At 40.8% G+C, this 26,709-nt stretch overlaps 1 protein-coding gene across 1 annotated transcript in view; it reads left to right on the forward strand.

Annotated features, from left to right (window-relative positions):
* The window catches only part of NCKAP5 (NCK associated protein 5), a 520,582-nt gene that overhangs the window by 308,796 nt on the left and 185,077 nt on the right, over positions 1-26,709 (forward strand). Inside the window, exons 5-6 of the mRNA XM_028101367.2 lie at positions 13,783-13,851; positions 25,092-25,130. Of these exons, the coding sequence (XP_027957168.2) occupies positions 13,783-13,851; positions 25,092-25,130 (108 nt within the window). The remainder of the gene's footprint in view (positions 1-13,782; positions 13,852-25,091; positions 25,131-26,709) is intronic.

The following is a 26,709-nucleotide window of genomic DNA, read 5'->3' on the forward strand; positions in this document are numbered from 1 at the left end:
GCTAAGAATTGTAGAGTATCTGAATTGTTGGCTCTGTCGTAATTGGAAAACACTCGTTACATCTTGAGCTCAAATACGTAATTTATTGAATTGCTGAGGTTTTCAATTTTAATAGGAATAATTTGACAGTGCTCTTAAATGTTTGGAATAATGAAATGTTTGTATCACTCTTTAAAAGGACACACTTGTCTGACATACAAATTTTCACTTCCCTGAATCCACACAAGTCTAAAGCTCAAACACAAATCTTTTACAGGCTGAATGCGTCAGTTTTCCTCTTCCAGCTGATGGGGCCAGAGAAGTGGGAGGTGAAAGAGTTGCAGGAGAGGGGTGGTGAGGTAAACCTACCTTAGCAAGTGCAGAGATGAAGGAACCCCATTAAATGAGGGAGGAGGCACATGTGCCAATAGCTTTATGACCCTTTATCCTTGAGTTTCTGAAACTAAATTGTACAAACAGACCTTAGGAAGAGAACAGAGCTGAGAATGGCATCGAGCTGAGGCCTGATGGTCACCAGTGAGTCAAGTAGGTTCCTGAATGAAATTACAAGCAGAGCACAATCAGTTAACCTTTTGTATCAGCAGATATAAATGGGCATACTTACTTACACCATTGGAGAGCTATTCGCAAGCTTTATGGTAGATCGGTGTGCAGAAGCAAGCTCATGCCAGCTTTTGATACCCAGTTGTTGTTCTTTCAAGAATTTTGTGAGCCGGTCATTAAACACAGCAATTATTATTTATTGATTTCTATAGGTTACATTTACAGGCAAAAGTAAAACACACTCAAAACTCATCACTTCCTGATTATTTTACAACATTTTTCTATTTGTTTTGCGTTAGTTTCAGATGTACAACATAGTGATTGGACAACTCTCTCTGATGCTCACCACAGGTGTAGCTGCCGTCTGTCACCACAGAACAGTATTACAGTACCATTGACTGTGTTCCCTGTGACTTACTCATTCCGTAGCTGGAAGCCTGGACCTGCCACCCCACCCCCTCTATCAGTCAACAGTGTGTTCTCTATATGTATGGGTTTGTTTTTGCTTTTGTTTCTTTGTTTCTTCATTTTGTTATGTTAGACTCTACATATGAGCGAAATCATAGATTTGTCTTCCTCTGACTTACTTCGCTTAGCATTATACCTTCCAGGTCTATCCCACATTATCTCAAATGACAAGATCTCATTCATCTTTATGGCTGAGTAATATTTCATTGTGTATATAGACCGTATCTTCTTTACCCATCCGTGTATCGATGGACATTTAGGCTGCTTCCATAATTTGACTGTTGTAAATAGTGCTGCAATGAACATAGGGATGCATATATCCTTTTGAATCAGAAATTGTAGACTACAAAGCGGGGCTCTTCTCTTGCAGAGAACAGATCATTAAACATTTGCTAGCACACTCCCAAAGAGGAGCTTGTTGTTTTGCTGAGGTGAGAAGGTTGTCCCGCTGCCAGGAGGTTGTGTGCAGCTCTTCTCTCAGGACCCCCGAGCCACAGCTCCCCTGTGTCTGCCTCCGCCTGGTTCGGTTACTCCATGTCAGTCTAAAGGGTTTAGTTGGACTTTTCTGTTATTGCTTATAGTATCGTGTGTAGGGGTGGGGATGCAGTCAGCAACTGCGGTGATGGGCCAACGTGTCATACCTGTGGCCTTTGCAAGTGGTAAGGGTTTGAAAGTAAGTTTGAGTAGAATCAAGAAATGGGATCTTGGATGCATGAAACAAAAGTGTTTATCCCCCTAACCAATTAATATTTCTTTTTATAATCCTAGCTGTAGTGTACAGCCCTGGGAAGTAAGAATTGTATATGGAAAGGGTCAGAAACACAAGTGGTCTGGGTCCCCTTCCGTGTCCCGGGCAGTGGAGGGTGTGGGAAACAACATTGTCTGCCCTCCCTGAGCAGGGGTGTCGGTGGTGAGGGGCGGGGAATGGCAACCACCCTGCACCACATGTGGTGAGTGCTGTAACCAAGGGGCAGCAGGGTGCTGTGAAGCATGAGAATAAGCATCTGGCTCAGTGGCATCCACAAGTCAGTTTGGGAAGAACTGTGATTGGCACGTTTTTCTTTTCAATGACCCTAAGATATGGCGGAGATGGTCATGATCAAATCCTTCCAGGCCTTACAAGAAAGTCTTGTAGGTGATCACTTGTGATATGATTTCAAGGTGGAATGCGATGCCCTGTGCCAGACCATCCTACGCCCCTGCAAACCTGCCCACTTTCTAATTCCTACAATGCTACAATTAAAGATTCACTCCTTAATCCTCTCTTAAAATGCAAATCCTCTTAGTGCTTTACTTATCAGCTTTGAATCTTACTGTGAATGAAGTTGCGAGTATCTCTCTGAGAGCAGGGTTTTCTGTAGGGGAGGGTAGTAGATAAAAGCGCACCAGCAAGTGGGAGTGAGAAGATGAGAGAGAGGTGAGGGAGAGAAGAAGGGGAGGCTGCAGGTGAAGGGAGCCAGTGCCAGAAGGTGACCTAGATGTGAGGCTGTTTAAAATGCCCAGGTGTGGGGGGCCTGAGTGGCTCAGTCGGTTGAGCATCTGACTCTCAGTTTGGCTCAGGTCATGACCTCAGGATCCTGGGACCGAGCCCCATGTCAGGCTCCGAGCTGGGGGGCAGATCTGCTTGAGATTCTTTCCCTCTGCCCCTCCCCACACTTTCTCTCTCTCAAAAATGAATAAATCTTTAAAAAAATATATATATATACCCAGGTGTGAGGGCCCAGGTTACACTTTTCTTGGCTGGAATCTCGCCTGTCCACAGAATATGCCCTGGCTGACACCCCTCACCCTGCTAAGCCTGTGAGCTGCCCCGGGTTCACATGGAAGTTATTGTACAAAGGACAGAAGTAAACAGACATTGATTGAATCCTATAATGGGCCAGGCTCTGTGTTAGATGTGTTTTACATTCATCATGCCATTCAACATCAAAAGAGTGATGGGTATTTATTATCCTCTCATTTACCAAGGAGAAGACACACTCAGAGCCCAGGTGACTTGCCTGCAGTCATGGTAGGGGAGAGGCAGCACCAAGATCCAAATAAACACTTACCTGACTTCAAAGGCCAGGACTCTTACTATTATAAAAAATAAAAATAAAAAGGAAATTTAAAAAACACACCATTAGAATCTCGTATTTTCCTCTAGGATGATACACCCTTCCACCACCCCTATCACCTACTGACTTCCACCCATGGGTTTCTTTCCCGTATATCCCCTGTAGGCAAGAAAATTATTGAGCTTTTTTTTTTTTCTGTGTCTGTTGTGAAAGCATTACCTTTTATTATTTTTCAGATAGAATACGGTATCAAGTAATATTTTTCCAAATCACACACATTTTCCTATTCTGCACAGACACAGACACAGAGACACATATTGACATATCTGCTTAGGGGCTCGCCCCCCCCCCCCCCCGCCCAGGTGAGAATCACTGAGGTCTGAGGAGAGAGATGGACTATAAACTGAGTAAGAGAAAGTGAAGTACAAAATTGTATGTTTTCATCTGCATGAAGTGAGGATCTTTAGGGTGAGCACTCTACTCGAAGTACGCAGATTGTACGTTGTGGAAGAAGAGAGCAGGCACCTGCCCCACCTCAAGAGATGAGTGAAGGCTTCCTGGTGGAGGTGACAAACATGGTGGCCACCTCCAGTTCCAGAAAGCACTAAGAAACTCCTGAGCAGTTCAAAGTTGACGATAACTCGGGGGTGGTAGAAGGTAACAACTGCCTTTATTCTGAAATCAATCCATCTGGGACACTGGTTCTCAAAATGGGGTTCTCAGGCCGGTAGCATCAGCATCACCTGGGAACTTGTTAGAGACAGAGATTCACAGATCCTTCCCTAGATGTACTGTGTCCGAACTGATGGAGCCTAATCACCTGATCTAAAAAGTACTCCAAGTAATCCTGATGCACACTCAAGTTTGCAAACCCCTGGTCTAAAGCCCCACTTAAGGATTTAAATTCTGAAAGTACGCAGACATTTCACCATAAAATGTTTTCTCTTTAATTCTTCAAAAATGAACCTGTGGACAGGTCTGCATAACATTTTCTTCTTGCAGGGGGATCCCGAACTCCCTGAACTAGGGAGGTTTTTTTATTTCAACTTAAGTGCCCTCTGCCTTGTTCTGGGCCTGGACCCAGTGGGCATCGCTAAGGTTTGTTGAGTGCAAGAGCAAGGACATTTTGATGATGTGTCTGCATGTATGGGCACATAAGTGTCCATGTTTATTTCTGTGGTGGATGGACACAGCTTATAACTATTTCCTGAAATTTTTCAGGATGACAGAATTTGCCTCCAGCTGTACAGAAGCCCTAGACCCTGCCCGGGTATAAAGACTAGTTCTTCCATACAGTCAGTGGGAAATACCCCTTAGCCACCTATCCCTTGCACAGCCACTGCAGTGACTGGACATGTTCAGGTGAATGATGCAGAGTGCATCAGTTTCATCGGATGACAATGTTGGGAAAGAAATTCAATATCCAGGTCTAGTTCTTGGTGTCCTTTGTACTCAGGCTTTCTACCACTCTGCTAAGTTAAAATGTGCATACTTGGGTGGCATGCTTGATGGCATACTTAGCCCCTCCCTTGGTGCTTTATCCTCCTAGTGTTTTTAGACAGCTTTCAAAATAGAACAGATGACAGTATTAGTAGGGATATTTGGGGCATGCCTGAGTTTTGCTTGGAAGGCTGGATGTGAAGTTCCTTGGCCCACAGACCGAAGTTGCTAGGCTGACTGTAAGTAAGTTATTTAACTAGAGTGCCATAGGACTCTGATTATGGTGGCAGCCATAAAAGAGCACACTGTCCCACCTGTGGGGCCAAACCACGGTTTCTTGCCCTTATTCTGACCTATCTACCTTTGCTGAACTGAGGGGTTTTCAGCATGCTGGGAAGATGTCATTTTGAAAAAGACCAGCCTTTGCAGCAGTAGTAGCCACAAGGATGCATCCTTTGTAATTACTGTGGGTTGGACTTTTTTCTTCTTTTTCTTTTTCTCCTCCTTTTTCTACCTTCTTTCCTCCAGACCATTCTACCCCTGCTCAATTTCTGCCACTTCAATTTGCGCGCCATCAGTTTGTTCTTGTTCATCATTCTTTTTTTTTTTTTTTTTTTGTTCATCATTCTTGAACCCAAGATTTTCTCTGCGGGGGATATTTACTAGTGCCTGACATTATTCACTTTCATAATGATTTGACAGTGTCTACATCCAGGGTTCTAGCATGGTGGCATAATTTATTTCTGATTGCTAATACAGGAAATGCATTTCCTTTGTATTTTGTTCAAAATTATATTATTTTTATTCATTCCAGTGACAACTTCTGCTGTTGGTTTGAGTGGGCTTAGTCAAAGGTCCAGTTACCTCTTCAAGAAATATCTTTCCTACCTCATATAAAAGTAGTTGTTTTTTTTTCCTCTAATCTTGTTGCATGGCAGCTTTCAATGTGAGACATTAATTTGTTTTCTTTACTAGGTTTTTTCTTCTTTGAGGTAGTCCTTATATTTTATATATCTTTGTATCCTCCCTAGAATGCTTCTTGGAGAACAGTGAGAGATCAATAACTGGATGTGTGCACGGAAGAAATGATATTCTAGCTCATCCCCTAAATATGTCCATTCCACTGATCTATTGTTGTGTAAGCTTTGAGGCCTAAAATGACTGTTTTATTCTCCTCACAATTTTGTGGGTCATAAATTTGAAAAGGACACAACTGGATTCATCTCCAATCCAGGTGGTGTCAGCTAGAGTTAGAAGATCCATTTTCAAGATGGCTTCTTTATTCCCATGTCTGGTCTATATCTCTCCACACAGCATCTCATCCTCCAGGGCCTCTCCATGTGGCTTGGGCCTGGTACCACCTCAAGATACCAGGCTTCTCACATGGCAACTCAAGACACCAAGAGCTAGAGTTCTGAGAGGCCAAGGTAGAAGCCAAAAAACTCGTAGTCTAGCCTTGGAAGTCCTCAAAATGGCACTTCGGCCACATTCTATTGGTCACGCAAGTCAGTAAGGCCAGTCCAGATTCAAGGAAATAAATCATAAAGCATTTTTTGCAACCATCTTTAATCTACCACTATGATAATACTAGTGATGAGTGAAATTAACATTCTTAAGGAACAAAAACTGAATTTCTCATACTACTCATTATAGAGAAGTAGGAACTTTAAATACTCTGCCAGTTGTCAAAATATGTCAGATGATGGATACCGGGTTTTTTTGTTTGGAATCTATAGACAGCATAATAATAAATTGGCATGTACAAAGAGTAAAAATTGTTTATTTGTTTAATTTCCCACTTGGCTATAAGATATTATCGAAAAGATGCATTAGGATGTATCCATATGTATGTGTATGAGCACCACTGAGAAGACATAGGTAAAAGTGCCTAACACACTACTTGTGCAAACTCATTGATATTAAGTACATAGAAATATGAAAATGAATTTTTGTTTCTACACAAAACTCTAGTAAACATGCACTAATTTAAATTTTTCTCATTTGAAAAGAGGCATATAAGGCTTGATCCCTACCTCAGAGAGCTTATAGTTTAAATAGAGAAGACTAATAATATTCATAAAATTAATAATAATCCCAACTGAAGGCATTATAATTGATTGTTGAAATGTATGACCCCTCCTTTTGGTAGAGTTCAAACCAATGGACATAGGAGGAAAAGTGGAATTTAAAAATTACTATTTGGTAACTATCACTGTAATACTTGTTTTAGGCAAAAAATAATCAATGGATTCTAAAATAAATGAGCAGAGTGTGGGTATTTAGATATTTGCATAATCTCAAAGACTTTGGATAGTTACATATTTTCAAAACAACTCCCCATAAGGTAGTTATGATTATAAAAGGAAATACTTTAATGTAACCTGAGGAAACATCAAACAAACTCAAATTGAAGGACACTCTACAAAATAGCTGGCCTGTATTCTTGAAAAATGTCAAAGTCATGAAAGACAAAAAAACTCTTCCATGTCATAGGAAACTAAAGACAAATAACAATCAGATACAGCTGTGGGAACCTGGAATTAATCCTGGACATGGTAAGGATAATAGAGGGATAATTGGTGAAATTGGAACAAGGTCTGTAGAGTGGATTAGGTATTGTATCAAAGTTAATTCTTGAATTTGATAACTACACAGTGGTTATGTTACAACATTATTTTGGGTATTAAGGGGTAAAAGGCTATCATGTTTGCACCTTACTTTCAAAAAAAAAATTTTTTTTATCATCTCTGATTATAAATAGGCATAAAATGAATGATCAAGTAAGTGTGGTAAAAAGGTGAACTTTGAGGAATTGGGAGGGAAAGTGAGGGGGATTCTTCGTAATAGTTTCCAAATATCTTTGTACATCTGAAATTACTTAAAATTTAATATATGCCCCCATTTTAGTTTTTTAGGTTCAGATTTGAGCCACACCGCAAAAAAAAAAAAAAAAAAAAAAAAATGAGTGGCATTTAGAAGGGTCAATAGGGAAGTGGGGCATATCCCAGGCTCCCACAGCAGAACCAGAGGTGCAGCCTTGGGAACAAGAGCTGGGTCTTCATGAGAGACCTCGTCAAGTCAGGAGCGTGGCCTGACTTGAGAGATGCCGAATTCTCTCAAGCAGCAAACACAGGTGGATGGATGTTGGATACATGAGTGGGAACAGAGTATAGGTGGTGAAAAGCCTGCAGTGGAGTCGTTACTTACTGCAGAGGGAACTCTTTTGTGTAGAGCTGTTCTAACTTTGGTCTGTGGAAAAGGATGTTGTATTAGTCCGTTCAGGTCGCTACAACAGAATACCATGGACTGGGTGGCTTCTGAACAACAGAAATTTATTTCTCACGGTTCTGGAGACCCGGAAGTCCCAGATCAAGCCTCTGGCATGGTCAGGATCTGGTGAGGGCCCTCTTCCTGGTTCGTAGCCAGCGCCTTCTCACTGTGTCTTCACATGGTGGAAGGGAGCTAGCAAGCTCTCCGGAGCCTCTTTTATATAAATCTAATCCCACTTTTGAGGATTCAGCCTTCATGTCCTGATCACTCCCAAAGCACCCCCCACCCCAATACCATCACATCAGGCATTAAGATTTCATCTTATGAATTTCAGGGGACACAGACGTTCAACTATGGGAGATGTGTTAAGCAAATTCATGGTATAGAGAGGTTTTAGATCTAATTAGCATTTAGAGAATCAATGTGCAACAGTGATCTAGAAGCATCAGTCCTTTTAGTCATTTGTCAGCTCTAGCCAGAATTTATTCACAGAGCAAGACCTCTGAAAAACATCGTTCCTTTTAAATAAATGTTCACTTAGACCCATCCGCCACAGTGAACCAAAACAATATGGATTTACTCTATGAAGCTGCTCAGTTTTATAAAGACGTGTGAGAACATTAGAGATGAAATCAGGAACATATTTAAATCCCAGCAACTGGAAGTCATGAGGAAACCACACTGAGCTCTAAATCAGGGACTCAGTCTAGCAAAAGTTTTTGGTTGTTGTAGAAGACAAAGGTGAACACAAAGACCCACTGTTCCATTTAGCATGCATGCTCTAATTACATCCTCTGGGTATACTGATTTAATAACATAATTTCTTGAAGTAGAAAAGACCTGTGTTGTCTATTCCTGTAATTCTCAGCAGTGACACCCGCTTTTTCTCTTTTCCTCTCTCCCATGTCCTTTTTCATTCCTGCCATAAAATGATTTACTGTTTCTTTAAATCACATTTAATTAAGGTTTGTTTTTTTCCCCCTTTTGTTTTTTCCCCTGTTGCCTCCTGTTGGTAGCAGGTAAATCCTGAATTTCTAATAAATGCAAATGGATTAAAGAAGATCACAAGTTCAAGATTATTTTAACTTCACTGGCATAATTGTTAATATCTCTGTTCTCCCCTAGGATATGTAGGATTACATCAATTAAATTAGTTTCTGCAACTGAACACATTAACCATAACTGTGACAACTAGTGTCTTCCCCAGCACTCTTTAGGTGTTTAATTTGCTTGCCTGTAATAGATTGTCAGAGCAGTAAACATGAGGCAAGTAATGTAAGTGGTATAATGATGGTAATTATCTGAATGGATCGATTGTAGCGTTATTGCAACATGATATTGTGGGTAGGAGGGAGATGGAGACATCCCATATAAATCCCCATTTTCAGCTTTATTTCCTTAACACATTTTTTTCTAAGACATTTAAAGTGAAAACAACATAAACTGGCATTGCCATTCTCTCCTTTATCTCTTCCCATTATCCTTTGTGCCGTTGCCTTCCTGAAACCAGCAGACCCCACACGAGCTCAATTTCTCTAAAGAAAGCAGTGACTTTTTAGAAATGGAATTCCAGCAGTTCCCCCGTGATTCATGGTATCCAAATATTTGAACTGGAAGTCACTTTGTAGATTGGCTAGGATGCTCCCTTCATTTATTGCCGAAGGAACTGTGAACCCAGCAAGGTTAAATGACTCTCTAAAGGTTTCATACACCGGTATTGCCAGGTAGCCTGCAGGGATGGGGCTAGAACCTGGAGTCAAGTCCTCCCACCTGGGCTGAGGGAGGACCTGGGAGGTTACACCAGCAGCAGGTATGGAAGAGGTTTGGTGTGACAGGCCACAGCTGCCCCTGAAGGAAACAGCAACAAGCAATAAGGAAACAGCTTTCAGTTGAGTGTCAGGGATGAGGGGTGGGGGTGGAAGGTGGGAAGGAAGAGAAGAAACAGCCTAGGGATAACCAATATTGAATAAGTCCAGACAGATGATCAGCATGAGGATAGAATCGCTGGGTTCTGTGGGAGATGTCTGCCCATGACAAGAAAGGAAAGCACATGGCAGGATCCTGCCTGAGGGACAGGAGTGTTCAGGTGGTTGCTAAAACAGGGACCAGGTCCAGAGGAAAGAAGTTAAAGCCAAGTATTAGAACTGATACCTGAAGAAGAAACGGGGGTTTGAATCCTGGCACATGAACCAGGAATAGGTCAAGATGATCTAACAGTGGGAAGAGCACTTCCAGAAAGGCTTCTGCTAGCAGTTTCCCTCAAATTTGTGCCCCGTTTTCATTTGATCACTTCACCTGAGTTTCATTGTTGGTGAAAATAACAAACTGGCCTCAATAGGGAGCTTTTTAGACACCTGTCAAAGAAAACATTGCAGTCATCAGAGGCACAAATAATTCCACATATAACCCATGCCTTCTGTGTTACCAGAAAATGGAACATTAGAACTTTAAATCACTGTTCAGGAGACAAACACCAAATACCCACAGAACTGAGGCTACAAGCCTGTGTGTCCCAGGGGAGGGAGGTGGCAGAGTGTGGGGGCAAGGCACTCCTAGTACTGACCACAGATGGAGACTGGATGTGCCCAGTGCTGGCTGTAGGGCAGGGGCTTGAAAGTGTAGGGAACCTGAGGTGACAGTCTCAGAGAAGCAAGGTTTCTGGGGAGAAGGATGCAAAGAGAGAAGAGGTGCCATTGGAAGATCTGGTTCTGCAGAGAAAAAGGAAGAGGGAAAATTTTAAGATGCTGAAGAAATAAAAGAGAAATATAAGACCAACCTCCTCCAATCATCATGTGGTAAAGAAGCTGAAACCAGGGTAGAAACAGGGTTGATGAACAGTGAAACATGCTGATAAAGCAAAAAAAGAGAAGCCAGCCTCGTCTTTTGCAGAGTAATATTGGCCATCTGTAAAAACTCCTTCAACGGTATTATACTAAAGACTATCCTCATTGACAACTCTCTGAACAATGAAGTCTTATTAAAATGAAACTTCTTTAAAAAAAAAAGCAAAAAAGAATGCAACAAGAGGACTGGTAGGAAGAAGGACTGAGGGGAAAGGTGGTTGTGGCATATGTAATTGGAGGGAGCCGAGGGACGTGATTTTAACTAGATAGTAATGATAAAGTAAGACCCAAAAGGGAATAATAAGCACTATTAAAGAACCTGCAAGAGGTGGAGCGGACTGGAGGAGGGGTAGGAGAGGAAGTGACACCTCACTGAGTGTACCTTTTAGTATAGTTTTAACTTTGGGGACCATATTAATGTTTTCTATATTCTGAAACTGAGGTGAAATGCACAAGAAGGGGAGAAATTAAATCTGAGTACTATCAGAAACAAATGAACTGAACTGCACAAAGGAATAAATAGCATAACTACAGGAAAGAGTGACAGTTACAAATTAGGAACTTGAACATTGCATCGTTACTATATACCCACATTCTAAAGAAAAATCAAATTGTGAACTCTTCTTACTACTATTTTCCATACAGTAACAATTTTGCATGCACTGTGGGATTGAATAAATGAGTAAATGTATGGCTGCCTGTGTTCTCACTGTAGAAAAGGCAGACACAAATATTAAAAGGGGAAGACAAAGAAGAATTCTGTAGGGGTTGGAGAGAGTTTGTGTGTGTGTGGTAAGAGGAGAAAGAGACTCTTTCACTGAAAGGGACTGGCAGAAATGACCTCTCAGTAGTAATGGCATTCGTTAATAACCAGATCTTAATTTCCAAATATCATTCCCCAACTAAAAGCAAGCAGGATTCCTTGGAGAAATGGCGTATTTCAGGAATGGCACAAAGAAAAAGCAAAGTGGGCTTTGGAACATTTCCTTGTGCCTAAAAAGAAAGTCTCTTCAAAATGATGAAAACATGTCCAAGGACACAGGTTGCAGAGGTTTGCCTTTTCAAAGCTGGGATAACTTGAGCATCAAAATAAATAAAATAGGGACTTAGAACCCTTTCAGTAACATAAGAATCCATGTGTTCATAGTGATAAATAATAAATAGGAAAAGCATTTTCTTACGATAGAATGTAAATTCATAAATCTAGGTGGAATAATAGAGTGAGAAATCACCATGTGCAACCATAGGAATCATTGATTCAGGGAAGATTCATCAATGGTTGCTAAGATAAACTGGTGAAAGTTTGATGAGAAATATTATATTTTCATAGTCTAAAAACATCTCTGCATAATTTATTAACTACAAAAGGAAAGTAGCTTTGGAGTGGAGAGATTTAGCAGACCCCACCTTAACCAGGTGATCAAAGCTAACATGTCCAATAATGGATACATGGACATGACATAATTCTCATAGGATGCACTGAGAAGAACTCAGCATCAGTTATGTGCTACTCCTGCCAAGTGTGCAGGAGGAAGCTTGAAACAAACCCTAATTAAGGGACACTCCACAAAATAACTGGCCTTTACTCTTCCAAGAAAGAAAAAGAAGGAAGGGAAGGGGGAGGGGAGGAAGGAATGAAGGGGGCAAGGAGGGAAGAAGGAAGGAAAGAAACAAAGAAAAGAAAAATTAGTAGCATGAAAGACAAAGGACCATTCCAGAATGTTCCAGCATCCTATATGAATGACAAATAGATGCAATAGGTGCTTGAGCCTGGATAGGTTTCAGGACTGGAAAAAATTGCTATAATGACACTATTGGAACAATGGATGAATTGGAATAGTACTGAAGATCAGACTGTGGTATTGTATCAGTTAATATTTCCTGAACTTGACGATACTGTGGTTGTGTAGAAGAATGTCTTTGTTACTAGGAAATATACACAGAAGTATTTAGGGATAAAGGGCATCATGTCTGCAACTCCCTTTCAAGTTGCAAGGAAACACGATGAAAGAAAAAGAGAATGATCTAATGATCTCTCAAATGTGGCAAAATGTTAACAGTTGGTGAATCTGAGGAAAGGGGATGTGGGAGTTCTTTATACTAGTCTTTCAAATCATCTGTAAGTTTGCAATTATTTCCACACAGAAAGTTAAAAAAAAAAAAAAAACCCTGATAGGAAGACACTACAAAGGAAAAAAGTTTGATCTTTTCACCACCCAAAAATCATACCGTTCTTTTGAATAAAACTGGCTTGGAGCTATATATCCCCATTTCCAAATGTCAAGGAGGATTATAGTGAAAGGGTGGGTAGAGCAGAGTGCCTGACGGGGAGGGGCATGCTCACTGCCGCAGCCTTGGGAAGGGTTAACTGGCACAGCTCAGGACTCCTACGAGGCCAGTAGGAGCTGAAAAGGACTCAGGTCAGCCGCTGCAGAGGGCAGATCCCATGTCACCATTTCATGCTCCTTCTAAAACCTAATATGCTAATACCTGTGTCTTTTTCCCCTTATTGTTCCACTAGTAACCAGGTAACCATATTCGACCTAGTCTCCTCTAGAAACCTGTTTACCATTCAGATAGCCACTGGCTCTGAGGAGCAGGAAAGCAATAGTTTTTTAAAAGGGAAGGGGGGGAGGACTCAAGTATAGCTCAGTTCTTAAATTTCTCATTATATCCTTATGCTTAATAGCCATTGATTAACAAGGAAAACAACATGTTTGGTTTGCATTCAGAACTATGCTCTCATGAATTGACCTGAGATTCTTTTCTATGGCCTAAACAAATAGTGGGTTGTGAAACTGTAACAGGTCTTAATGAAGTGGATTGAGGCATTTCTCACATTCACATTTTCATAGAATGAAATAAACGTCGTAATCTTTTTACAGAACACTCTCACATCAGGCCATGATTTGATTTGCTACCTGTTCAGAATATCAAGTTTTGCATTTCTCTAAATGGTAATGTACTTTTGTGAACAAGTTGATAAGACAGAAGTCATCCATGAGATATTTTTAAAAGTACTTAGAGCAAACTTGTCTAAGATTCTTCTAAAAGATTGTTTTGGATCCTGAGGAGATATATTTAGTAACTGTATTGAATAAGTTGTCACCTAACACAACATTTCATGGATTTATTTGTATTATTTTTCTGTGTCCCTGCAGGCAGAGAATTCAGCATTGGCTTTGGAAAATGAAAATCAAAGGGAACAGTATGAGCGATGTCTTGACGAGGTAAGCGGACTTAGAAAGGTTCTTTGCACAAGGCTGGACTATTGAGGAATCCCTTGCTCAGATCTTAATATATGTCTGTTAGCAGCCTCCGCAGAACATTAGCATTTTGTCCTCCAAAGGAAGGTTGCAAACATGTTTGTGGACATTGAGAAGGAAGGTCAGTCTCCCTCCCCCCTCCCCCTCCTTCTCCCTCTCTCCTTCTCTCCCTATTTTAGTGTACAGGCACCTGTAAATTCCTTTTGGCTATGGTTTAATATTCTTGGAGCACAGTTGGGGAATGCATCACTGTATGATAAATTCCTTCTGTCCAGTAAGTGTGATCCCCAGCCTGTGAATGAGAAAAGCCATGTCAAGGCACACTGCATCTCCAATTGGTTGCTGTTTCTGAAAAAGCAAATCCTTGATAGAGTGGGTGGGGATGATGTTCACAGTTGGCGGCCAGAGGAAAAAAAATCAGTAGACTGAGAACAAGCCAAGAAGAGAAAGGGAAGTGAGGAAGAAAATCTAAGCAGAATGGAAAAAGAGCCACACGTGTGAGTAAACTTGAGAAATATTATTTGATGATAATGAAGAGATGAAGGCGAAGATGGTGGGCATTTCTGAGTTCCTGGGAGGTGAGGGGAAAATTGAAGTGTGTGGAGGGCCCTCGTTCTCCTCAGCCATTCCCCTCACACTCTGTCAGGAGTCCTACCATCAGTATCTGCAGTAACACGCAGGCAGGATGGGCCATTCACCTCACTGACAAGCCTCTCCATCTGGGATTTTGTTGGTGACTGGAGTTATTACTTTAATGGGATGACTTTTTTAGTCATCTGCCTGAAACCCTAAAACTTGCACATATCTATCTAGTCATCTTAGAAGTTGTTTTGAAATAGCTGACACAGGTTTTCAGAAAATAAGCACAACTACATGTAATGCTGTTCCATTACCTTACCAGGGGGAGCTAGTATATAGATCTTCAGTCTGTTCTCCTCACTAACAATTAGGAAAACCTTTTCCAGAAAACTCCTCTTGATCTTTCTTCCCCTCCCCCACACTGTCCCAGAAGGTGATGGTTTACACTATGAAGAACACAGGTTCAAATCCCTCTCGTGACATCGTCACTGCCCCACATACCTCTCCCCTCCCTCCAAACTGGAAGCGGTTTCTCTCCTCAGAGTTGCAGCTGTGGCCAGTATTTTCCTACACCGGGGATTCTGAAAATGTGACCCCTGAGCCAGCAGCATCAGCCTCACCTGGGAAGCTGTTGGAAGTGCACATTCTGAGGTCCGACCCCAGACATCCCGCAGCAGGGAGTCTGGGAGTGGGCCTGGCCGTCTGTGTGTTTGCAGGCTCTCCAGGTGACAGTTTAAGAGCCACAGTCCTCATAGCATGGACCACTTTGCCTTACAGTAACTTGCGTGTCGTTGAAGAACCCTCAGTGTGTTTCCAGAAAGTTCCTTACCTGTTTAATATTTCTAGCCATATATATCAGTCAGTCAAGCAAACCGGTATTTGCAGTGCTCTGCCCTGTCCTTAAAGACTCGGAATAATCTTTGCAATGCCCAAAGGTGAAAGAATAACTGAAGTAAATTGACCTAAGAGGAGAATGATGACTCAGGCTAGTGAGGCCAGTTCAGCACTTCTCAATCCTGTCCCCCCAGGCTCTTCGTCCAATCAAAGTTTAGGGCAAGAAAAACCCAATGGATCCAAGGATATTGAAAGGAACAAATATTGCCCTTGGGTCATATGTATTGATCAGCAAAGTTTCACTTTAACCTCCTGTGCAGAATTTCTGATGAGGTTGAATCTGTATTCAGAAGTTAAATTTATGTGGATCACACCACAGGAACCTCTTATTTGTCACAGTTCTCCCACAGGGCGTCCCTCCCCATCAGGCAGAAAGCTCACAGCATCTCTTTGTGGAAACTCCTAGTCTTGTTTTCCGTAGCCTCCCTACGCCTGCATTCTGAAGGTCTCATCAGAATGTGTCGGGTCAAGCAAAATTTTTCATCCACAGAATTATTTCATGTGGAGTTTCGACTGAAGACAGAATTTTTAGAGGGAGAGTCCCTCTGTTCTTAATTGCAAAAATTAACTGTTGCCAGAGAGGCGATTTGCAACTCAGAACCACCTCTGAGCAGTACACGTGTTTTGCATTCATGATACTGGCCCCTGATTACATGCCAGTTGTTTTTGTAACTAATTGCATGAGGGTAGACAATTCATTTCCATGCATTCTAAGAGAACACTCTCAAAGGGGTAGTTGAGTGTAGTAATAATGCCAACTGGAAATTCTTTTCAAGCCTTTTTAGACTAATTAGACAAACTAACAAGGTAAGGCCTCATGTAAGTTATTTCCTTGCTAGTGGGTTTCATAAAACATACACAAGTGGGTATAATCTAAAATTAAAATGTTCTTCAATCCCTTTTGCACTGATTGTTATTTTCTGGGAAATGAAGAACATGTTGAGAATTTGGGGAAAACACTTGGGAGTAGGAAATCCCCTCTGTGTTTTCTAAAAAAAGGGATATGTTTATTCAGAAGGAAACAGAGCCACATCCACAGACACACGGGCTTGCTGGCACACACATGTCCACAAATGTGTGCACACAAGTGTGTACACACACACACACACATGCACACACACACACACCCACTTCACCACTTCACTTCCCCTCTACCTAGCTCTAGCTCCTCATCTCCTTGCCTTGCAATACAAGGCAACGCCAAGGACCAGTCTTGATTTCTTGAGGGGGTTGGAGTTTTGCGTGTTTGAGCCTAGTTTCCTCCTCTAACTATTTGACACACAGTTTGCTGGTAAGCAGTGAATTGGCGTTTATTCTCACTAATGCCTTGGCAAGCCTTCATTTAGGACCAACTAATTCCCATGGAGAGAAGTATAATGACACATATAAAAACAAGGAAAGTAACATTTCACAATGTTGCCTTTCATTTAGATGGATTCAGTTATATCCTACAAATGTTTGTCGGGTGTCAGGGTCCCCCAGGCTTGGGAAGTCATGGTGCTTCTAGCTTGGCAGAAGTGAGAGGGATGGTCAATCACAGAAGAATGAAACGAGGGAAACTCTCATAGGAAATGAGCTACCCTGGGGTCTTTGAGATCATACAACACAGTCAATAAAGGGCATGAGAGGTAGTGGGTGAGTTGGCAGTTAAGGGGGCAGAACTGAAAGGGCATCTTCAGCCACAGGAGTTGAAGCAGGTAAAGTCCAAGTAGTTCTCACCCTTACCTGAACATCAGACTTACCTGGGAAGGTTTAAGAATACTGCCTGCTGGTGCCTCCCTGCCTAGTGTCCAGACTCCTTTACTGCCATAACGCAGCTGACAGATGATCCTTTCTATTCAAGGAGGTTCATATATGTTGTCCACCTTGGTTTCAGCTGCCTCCCCTTTCATACCTCCCCTCTTTGTTCCCCAAATGACCAATATTGACCCATAGGCAGGGACATCTTTACATTACAGGAAGCAGGAAGACATTACAGAAGATGAGACCTTCCACTTTCAACGACCTTAAAGATTTAAGGGTCAGAATTGTTCAGGGGGAAATATTGAGGAAGCAGAAGCCTAGCTGAAGACAAAGCATAAGCACCCAGCAACCTCCCCCCCCCCCCACCTGGGTGGGATATATGTGACATTCTTTCAGGAAGATCCCAACCATCTTAATGTTAATGCCTTGCTAGAGGGAAAAACAACCTTAACTTGACAATGGCAAGGCCACTGGTAATCTGTAGGTCCTCTTTAGCATATGAAAGTTCTTTTGAAAACCTCCCTTTTCCTTATCTCCCCCAACCCCCTAGTATATAATCAGCCACCCCTCGCAACCCTGGTGCAGCAGCTCTTTCTGCCCACGGGACCTGTCCCCGTGCTTTAATAAACCACCATTTTGCACCAAAAAAAAAAAAAAAAAAAGAATACTGCTGGCTGGGCCGCATCTCAGAGATTCTACTCCAGTTCTGGTCTAGAGTGGAGCCTAGGTGTTAGAAATCTTGAAGACTCCAGGGAATTAAAATATTCAGCCAAGATTAAGAAGCATTGCACTTGATCCTCTGAATGCTGTGCTTCAGATAACATTTTCAGAAAGTGTCAGAGGATAAAAGCTCCACCAAACTTGGATATAATGATAGAAGAGCAACAGACCCATGTGGAAATTTTGGGTTATTTCCAATTCCTCAACAGCGTCTGAGCAAACAAAAAGTAAACGCTGGGACAGCATTTCTCAAAGTGTTTTTCTGGGCCCCTTCTGCATCAGAAAGATGTGCAGTGGTTGCAAAAATGCAGATTCTTGAACCACAAAGGCTCTGAATAGTCAAAGCAATCTTGAAAAACTAAAGCAAAGCTGGAGGCACCACAGTTCTGGACTTCAAGCTATATTGGAGTCATCAAGACAGTATGGTACCGGTACAAAAACAGACACATAGATCAATGGAACAGAATAAACCCAGAAATGGACCCTTAACTCAATGGTCAACTAATCTTTGACAAAGCAGGAAAGAATATACAATGGGAAAATGACAGTGTCTTCAACAAATGGTGCTGGGAAAGCTGGACAGCAACATGTGGAAGAATGAAACTGGACCACTTCCTTACACCATACACAAAAATAAATTCAAAATGGATGAAAGACGTAAATGAGAGAGGAAACTATCAAAATCCTAGAGACCACAAACAATAACCTCTTTGACATTGGCTGTAGCAACTTCTTACTAGATACATCTCCTGAGGCAAGGGGAACAAAACTAAAAATAAACTATCGTGACTTCATCAAGATAAAAAGCTTCTGCACAGTGAAGAAAACAGTCAACAAGACTAAAAGGCAACCTTTGGGATGAGAGAAGATATTTGCAAATGACATATCTGATAAAGGGTTAGTATGCAACATATATAAAGAACTTATACAACTCAACACCCAAAAAACAAATAACCCAGTTAAAAATGGGCAGAAGATATGAATAGACATTTTTTCAAAGAAGATATCCAGATGGCTAACAAAACGTGAAAACATGTTCAACATCATTCATCATCAGGGAGATGCAAATCAAAACTACAATGAGATATCACCTCACACCTGTCAAAATGGCTAAAATTAACAATACAGGAAACAACAGATGTTGGCAAGGATGCAGAGAAAGAGGAACCCTTCTACACTATCAGTGGGAATGTACACTTGGTGCAGCCACTCTGGAAAACAATTTGGAGGTTCCTCAAAAAGTTAAAAATAGGACTACCCTATGACCCAGCAATTGCACTACTAGGTATTTACCCAAAGGATACAAAAATACTGATTCGAAGGGGCACATGCACCCCAATGTTCATAGCAGCATTATCAGTAATAACCAAAGTACAGAAGGAGTCCAAATGTCCATCGACCAATGAATGAATAAAGAAGAAGTGGTATGTATATACAATGGAATATTACTCAGCCATCAAGAAGAGTGAGCTCTTGCCATTTGCAATGACTTGGATAGAGTTAGAATGTATTTTGCTAAGTGAAGTAAGTCGGAGAAAGATACCATGATTTCACTCATATGTGCAATTTCAGAAACAAAACACATGAACATAGTGGACAAAAAGGGAGGCAAACCAGAAAACAAATCCTTAATATAGAGAACAAACTGAGGGTTACTGGAGGGGTGGTGCGGGGGGATGGGTTAAATGGATGATGGGTATTAAGGAGGGCAGCAGTTGTGATGAGCACCAGGTGTTAAATATAAGTGATGAATCACTAAATTCTATACTTGAAGCTAATATTACAGTGTATGATAACTAACTGGAATTTAAATAAAATCTTGAAAAAGAAAAAATAAAATCAACACAGAAAAGAAAAATGCAGATTCTCAGACCTCACTCAGCTATTCTCAAGCAGAATGAAGGGTGAAGAAATTGGCAATTTACCATATTTCCCTGGCAAAGTTTCTGCATGCAGAATTTGGAGAACCTGCCCTCCCCTTCAAACCATCAGAGTAGAGCCAGAGTTCCTTAGGGTCCATGAGGATGCCAGATTTGAGTTCTTCTCTGACTTCTCTGTGTTCTTCAGAGCACAAAGGCAAGAAATGGAGGTAGCTCAGGAAAAGAAAAAAAGCACCAGAATTTCTTTTGCTTTTTTGTTTGTTTGTTTTGTTTTGTTTTTAAAGATTTTATTTAGTTATTTGACAGAGAGACACAGCGAGAGAGGGAACACAAGCAGGGGGAGTGGGAGAGGAAAAAGCAGGCTTACCACAGGCTAAATAAAGGCAAAAACAGGTTGTTAAGAACAGTTCTGACCTTCCTCTCTGATTCCTATGCTATAATCCAAGACTGGATTGTGGAATCATCAGACATTCTCAGTGTATGTCCCTCACCTGAGCCCTGAGTAATCTTGAAAAGCAACGTCTTGATCAATGGAGATAGGAGTTGATGATCTTGCTTGTGGCTCTCATGTGCTTCAAATGCCCATTTCATGAATGGACCATGAAATCAACAGATAATGGACTTCTTGTGTCTGCTCTAGATTCTGACCACCATGAGGCAGCATCTGTGTTCTATTCAGCATATTTCTCCAATATCCAGCACAATCCGTGGCCCATACTATGCATTTAATGTGTATTTGTTGAATGACTAAATGAATGAATGGAGATTGTCAGCCCTAAATTAATTTCCCAATTAATTTTCCCTGTGATCCCACATACATAGTTTGATGAATTTCTCCCACTCCCAGTATTTTGCAGAGCAAATAAATAATATAGGTGCTTAATGATTTATATTTATACATGCATATCACACACACACTTCATCCTTATACAAATAAAATATCTTATTCTCAAACCATTCTTTTTTTTAAGATTTTATTTATTTATTTGACAGAGAGAGAGGGAGAGCACAAGTAGGCAGAGAGGCAAGCAGAGGGTGAGGGAGAAGCAGGCTCCCCACAGAGCAGGGAGCCGGATGCGGGGCTCAATCCTGGGATCCTGGGATCATGACCTGAGCCGAAGGCAAACGCTTAACGACTGAGCCACCCAGGCGCCCCATCTAACCATTCTTTCTTAACTAGTTACTTCAAAGTGCATTTTATTCTTTGAAGTTCAAATACTCAGATTCAGATTTAACTTTAATGGGGTGACTGCTTTATAGCAGGTACTGTCCAAGGTGGTTTCTCTGGTTATATCTATCATCTCCTGCATTTTTCACAAGCTGAGAGGTAGCCAGTTCCCCTACATCACAAATGAGTCAAGTCAAGCTGCTCCCCGACCCCCATACATATCAGTGTATCATCAACACAGGCAGCATTTGAACCCAAGTTCTTCTTGTGATTCTGCCCCAATGCTCTTCTCCCTTGTCCCCAGCTGCCTCAGTATGATAAACCAAACTCAGAAGCATTGAAAACTTCTCCAAAGCACATTTTCCAAAACTTGTCCTTTTCCAATTAGGTTTTTAAATGAGCTTGCTGGTGTGGCAGTTGCTTTGCATGATAAAACAGCACAGGCAAGGATAAAAGCAAGACTATGAGGCAGGAGGACCCGGTCGAAGCTTGGTGCCTTTTGAGTTCCTCACACTGCCACCTTCGACCCAGCCCTGGCTGTCCTCTGGATTGGGTGAGAATTGGCTCCCTCTTAGAATAACTCCCAGGTGTGGCTTCTCATTCAGCCTCAAGGACTCTTCTGAAAACAAAACAAGACAAAACAAAAAACACACAGACAAAGCCGCAGCCCTGACTTCTCTTCCCTCTGCCCACCTGCTTCCAGGGGAGTGCAGGGGGTGTTGGGGGGGCGGGGCCGGAGGTGGGGACACAAAGACTGATGGAGAAGAACAAAGACTTGTGTGGGTCCAAGGTGAGCAAGGTGTCAGAGGAGCTGGCTTGTCTGAGAGAACTCTTACGGAGAGGGAAAGAGACATACCTGGGCCCTCTCCTTGGCATCTCCGGCTCCCCTGCTACCGTGCCCCACCAGAGGCAAAAGAGGGAGGTCTCTGCAGAGAGCCTAAGGCAGATTGTAAAACAAGCCAAAGACTTAAGGACTGTTGGCTTTGCTCTGCTTGTCTCCAGTCCCCCTGGCCCAGCCCAGCTGCTATTTTCCCTTTCTTTGGAGAGGGAAGCTGTCAGGTGACACTGGAAGTTATTTGTTCTCATTAGCTGGACCTGCGGGTGTGTGATTATTTGCAACCCAAGTGCTAAGGGTGTAATTCTCTGATGAGGGCAGGGGCTCATTCCAGGGGTCATGTTGTGAACCTGTTAGAGGTTGCAGGCACAGGCTCCAAACAGCTGTTCTATTGATGCTTCAGGGAAGCTTAGCTGTTAAAAGTAGTGATGAAACCCAGGAAACTGTCTTATAGACAGTACCCAGGAAAGCATTTGTACAAACTGGCCTGCTCTTCTGCAGAGTACCTGCGAGTCCTTCTGGGTAATATAAACTATCCCATGTCAGTAGGTAAAGAAATAATGCATTCGTGTATCTTTGTTCAATTATTAGGTAGAACAGTAGTCCAAAGTATATGCCAGAAGGAGCTGTGTCAGAGATGGAGCCTATAAGCCTATAGGGCAACATACTTGGATTGCAAAGATAGAACGTATTTTCTCCTGCGGGCTGTTACAGTTAGATTATTCATTTATGTCTCCTGTTAAATCATGTAGAGAGCTATTTTATGTGACCACTGTTCCACAGCCGGTTTAAGTGAGGGACCAGTTGGGGGAAGAAAAGAAAATATTGATATTAGGGAGTTCTATGAGAATGTAAATCAAATCCAAAGTTTGAGATCCAAAAGAATTAAATTATTTATGGTATGAATTAATTTTGGTACATTGTTCCTGATTCAAGCTGTATGAATAGTTGACCTCTTCTGTTGTATGTTTTTTTCTTAATTTGCCAAGAGTAAAATAGATGACCTATAGTTAGTGTTTAAATCTTCAGTGCTTATGAATTGGAATGAATGTTTAAAAACTGAAAGATTTTCAAGATGACACTATTGGTCAATTTGTATGGCTGAATAACATTTATCACTGTTAGGATCATGTATAAATCAACTGATAAAGGGAAAAGAAAAGGCATCAGTTAAGGGAAATATGGTTTATTTTGGTCTATGACGTTCCTTGGGTAGGTTTCTTTAACTTGGGCTGGACTTCCAAATAAATAAATAAACTATATCAGGTACTGTCTAAGTTTTTTTTTTTTTTCAAAACTGTAGTTGTTTCAATGAAAGGTCTTTCTCCTTTGCTTAATGTCAATAATGTAAATTTGGAAAGGATTCTGGAAAGGAAAGGAAAAAAAAAACCTCTTGAGCCTACAGTTCAACTAATCAGTTATAGGTAATCTGATTTTAATCATTTATTGCTTGTGCTGTGAATGCCTCCTGGCCACAGTTGATGATAAGCCTGTGTTTTAATTTTCTATGAGACTTACTGGTAGCCAACTGTCGTTAAGGATGTGCTACTTTGTCAATATTGAGTGAAAAAACAATTAAGCTCCATGAAAACATTCTTACCCTAATCTGTTCCACTATACTAGACAGGGAAACAAGCACACACAGTTTAGTATCACCAAAAATAAATTGGTTATCAAGATGAAAAGATGAAAGCATGTCCCTCAGCCTTTGGTTGAATGTGAGAATTACCAAGATGATTATGTGTTATCACACGTGTTATACTTGCCAATTATATTCTCTCTGAAACCAAGGAACATATCTTAGTCATCTAGCTTTACAAATACTCTACAGATTTATATTCAATAAATGAAGGAAGAAATGAATGAACAGAAGTAACCTAATCTAGGACATTTAAATATTCTGAGTTGGTCTTTAATACTGTAAGTTTCAGTGATCATATTAAATGTGATTATATTAAATGTGTACAGTTAATGTACTGGCTGAAAAATTCCACTTAATTCACCTGCCCACCTAGAGTAGCCATACGGGTACATAGTTTCAAGGGTATAGTGAAGTTATATAAGTGACTTCCTGTATAGTGTTTTTGAAACCTGCAGATGAAAAAGAAATCTTAGCTCAAATACATAGAGAAATGATGAGTGGTTATCTGGGAGAAAATGCCAGAAAAGGCCCAGATCTTTGCAAATACCAGGGACATGTTATTGGGTTTATGTGTGGTTCTTAGCTGGACTGGTGCCACATTGCCCTGTCCTAAACTATTTGCTGAAAGGGAATGGAGCTGCCAAGTTTGGTTTAGATTAATCAAGATTCACCTCCTTCACTGAGAGGGGCCTAGCTTCTCCTACTGCCCCAAGCTGCCTGATACCTGAAAAAAATCAGGATTGTGTTAATATAGTAGTAAAAATTCTATTTGATTGTGTATTGGAAGAAATTCAGAATAACAGTGGATTTTTTTTCCTCTTTCACACAGAAGTTCAGAGATAGACAGTGAAACTCCCTGCATCATCAGGACCAAGCTCATCCTATTTTTCCATCCAACAATACTTAATATGTTACTTTCATTATCAAAGTGGCTGCTGAGGTTCCAGCCATCACTTTTATATCCCAGACAGGAAAAGGAGGAAAAAGAATGAGGCTTCTTCTTAAAGACTTTCTATAAGATCAAGAAAAAAAGTCGACCTATAACTCATTGGCTAGGAATTTGTCACAGAGTGACACTTATCTACAAGGAAAGCTGGGAAATGTGTTTAAATGTACCCAGCCAAAAAAAATCAGAGTTCATTACTTAGGGGAAAATAGGTGTTAGAGTAAACAACCAGCAGATTCTGCGACAGGTAGCAGTGACAAGAGGATGGCATAAATGAAAACATGGAGGATATAAACAGAGCATATAGAAAACAATGAGCTGCTCTTATTCTCCACCATTCAAACCTATGTCTATTCCAAGTCATTTTAGGTAGTGAAATAGTCACACAGCAAAAGAATAGGAAGGAGAGACAAAGGACCTTGTAAATCAGCAAAGTGTAGAAACTGTGTACAGATAATTAGGATCCTGTTTTACACTGTATCATTTCTTAGCCATCTTGGAGTACTTTGCATATGAAAGGATTTTTCCAAATATGGAAATGTGGAAGTCAAGGTATGAATGATCTTCCCAACCTAACCATCTTAATTAGCAACGAGGTCACCTTTGGAAAAAGCAAAACATCACCTAGAAGGATAGGCTTATTATGAAAAGAATCAGGTCTTCTACACAGAGAGGAAAGAGGCAAATGAGGAGCTAATTAGGTAGAATAAACTGTGGGAAACGTATTGGTAAATTACAGTCCGTGCGTATAAAGTCTCATTATTATAAACGGCAACTCTTTTCTTTATTTTTTAAAGGTAGCCAACCAAGTTGTTCAAGCTCTGCTCACTCAAAAGGTAGGTCACTTTCTGGCTTATTATTTTCAAGGTACTTATGTGAATAGGTTGGAACTCATATTGTCAAACCAGGAAATTGTGATTGATAGATGCAATACTTTTCTGTTTATTCACTTAGGTTAAAATTGTGTGTGTTTTAGATGGGCATACAAAGTAACATCAGTGACCAATAGAAGCATAAGATTGAAACTCTTGGTAAAATAACAGAAGATGAAAGATTTCCAGGGGCCCATTTATTTAGTAAATGCGGATATTCTATAAGTTGGTGGATTCCTCCACTTTCTATAAAATGAATAGCCTTTTATGGAGAGATTAAGAGAAGCCTAAAATTCAGGAAGAGGTCTTTGAGGTTAGGCAAGTTATCTAATTTCTCTGGGTCTTCGTGCCTCTTCTATAGAGTGGGGATAACAATTCCCACCTCCCAGAATTGCAGTGGTCATTCTATGAAAGGAAGCACATGGAGCAGTTCCTGGAGGAATCAGTTTGTGATAAATATAAAACAAATGGCAGTATTGTATACTTGAAAGTTGCTGACAGTCGATCTTAAGCATTCTCACCACCAAACAAACAAAGAAACAAGATGTGAGAATGTGAGATATGAATGTGTTAATTATCTTGATCTTGGTGATCATTTCACCTTGTAAGGTGTATCAAATCATCACATTTTACACTTAAATATATACAGTTATTCCTCAATAAAGTTGAGGGATAAAAACAAATAATTTTTGAGCATGAGATTTGTATGCCTTGGCCATGTCCCTATTCTGCCTTCAGACAATATAAGATCACGTTATTGTGCCAGAGTGGGCAGAAGCAAGTTATTGCCCAAATTTGGCTATTTTGGTACATCTTATTGAAACTTTCCCATCACTTTCTATAATGTTTCTCAGAGACTAAATTCTAGTTCTTTCAGATTTTGTTTGTTCTGAATTACCTCTCTGGGAGATGGAGACTTTTTCTATAAAAGAAAATCTCAGATCATGTGGCATAATCTGGAGCACATAGCTAATGATAGCAAAATATTTTATGACATGTTGATTTTTTAATTAAGAATAATTTTATTAGGGGTTGACCACTTCTCATTGGAGATCCTTAAAGAAATATTATTTTTAATTTATACTGTAGAGGCGTTGTGATACTATTTTTGCTAGATTTTCTCAACTACTTTTGTTAAATCATGCTTTCTGTTTCAAATGATTTTAACTGGTTCAGGTTTTACATTGATATCACATAAATAGAGAGATTTGACTATACCTATTAGGTTGAATTAGGTTCCATTGTGAGTAGCAGAGATCCAAAATAGTAGTGACTTAAATAAGGTAAAATACTATTTCTTTCTCATATCTAAATCTACAGGTAGGCAGTATAGGGTTGCTGTGGCGACTCTGCTCCATAAAGTCCATGGGGTCCTGGGTGTCTCTGGTTTCTATCTTGTTATGCTATGGGATGCAGCCTCCATTCCCAAGGTCACCTCATGGTCCAAAATGGCTGCTCTCACTCCAGTCATCACATCCACATTCCAGCCATCGGGAAGGAGGAAAAACTGAAGAAAATGAAGAAGCAAAAGGGCACACACTAG

The sequence above is a fragment of the Eumetopias jubatus genome, unplaced genomic scaffold (assembly GCF_037043125.1).
Source record: "Eumetopias jubatus isolate StellerSeaLion01/CBP00866 unplaced genomic scaffold, mEumJub1_p1.0 scaffold_3, whole genome shotgun sequence".
NCBI classification, from domain to species: domain Eukaryota; kingdom Metazoa; phylum Chordata; class Mammalia; order Carnivora; family Otariidae; genus Eumetopias; species Eumetopias jubatus.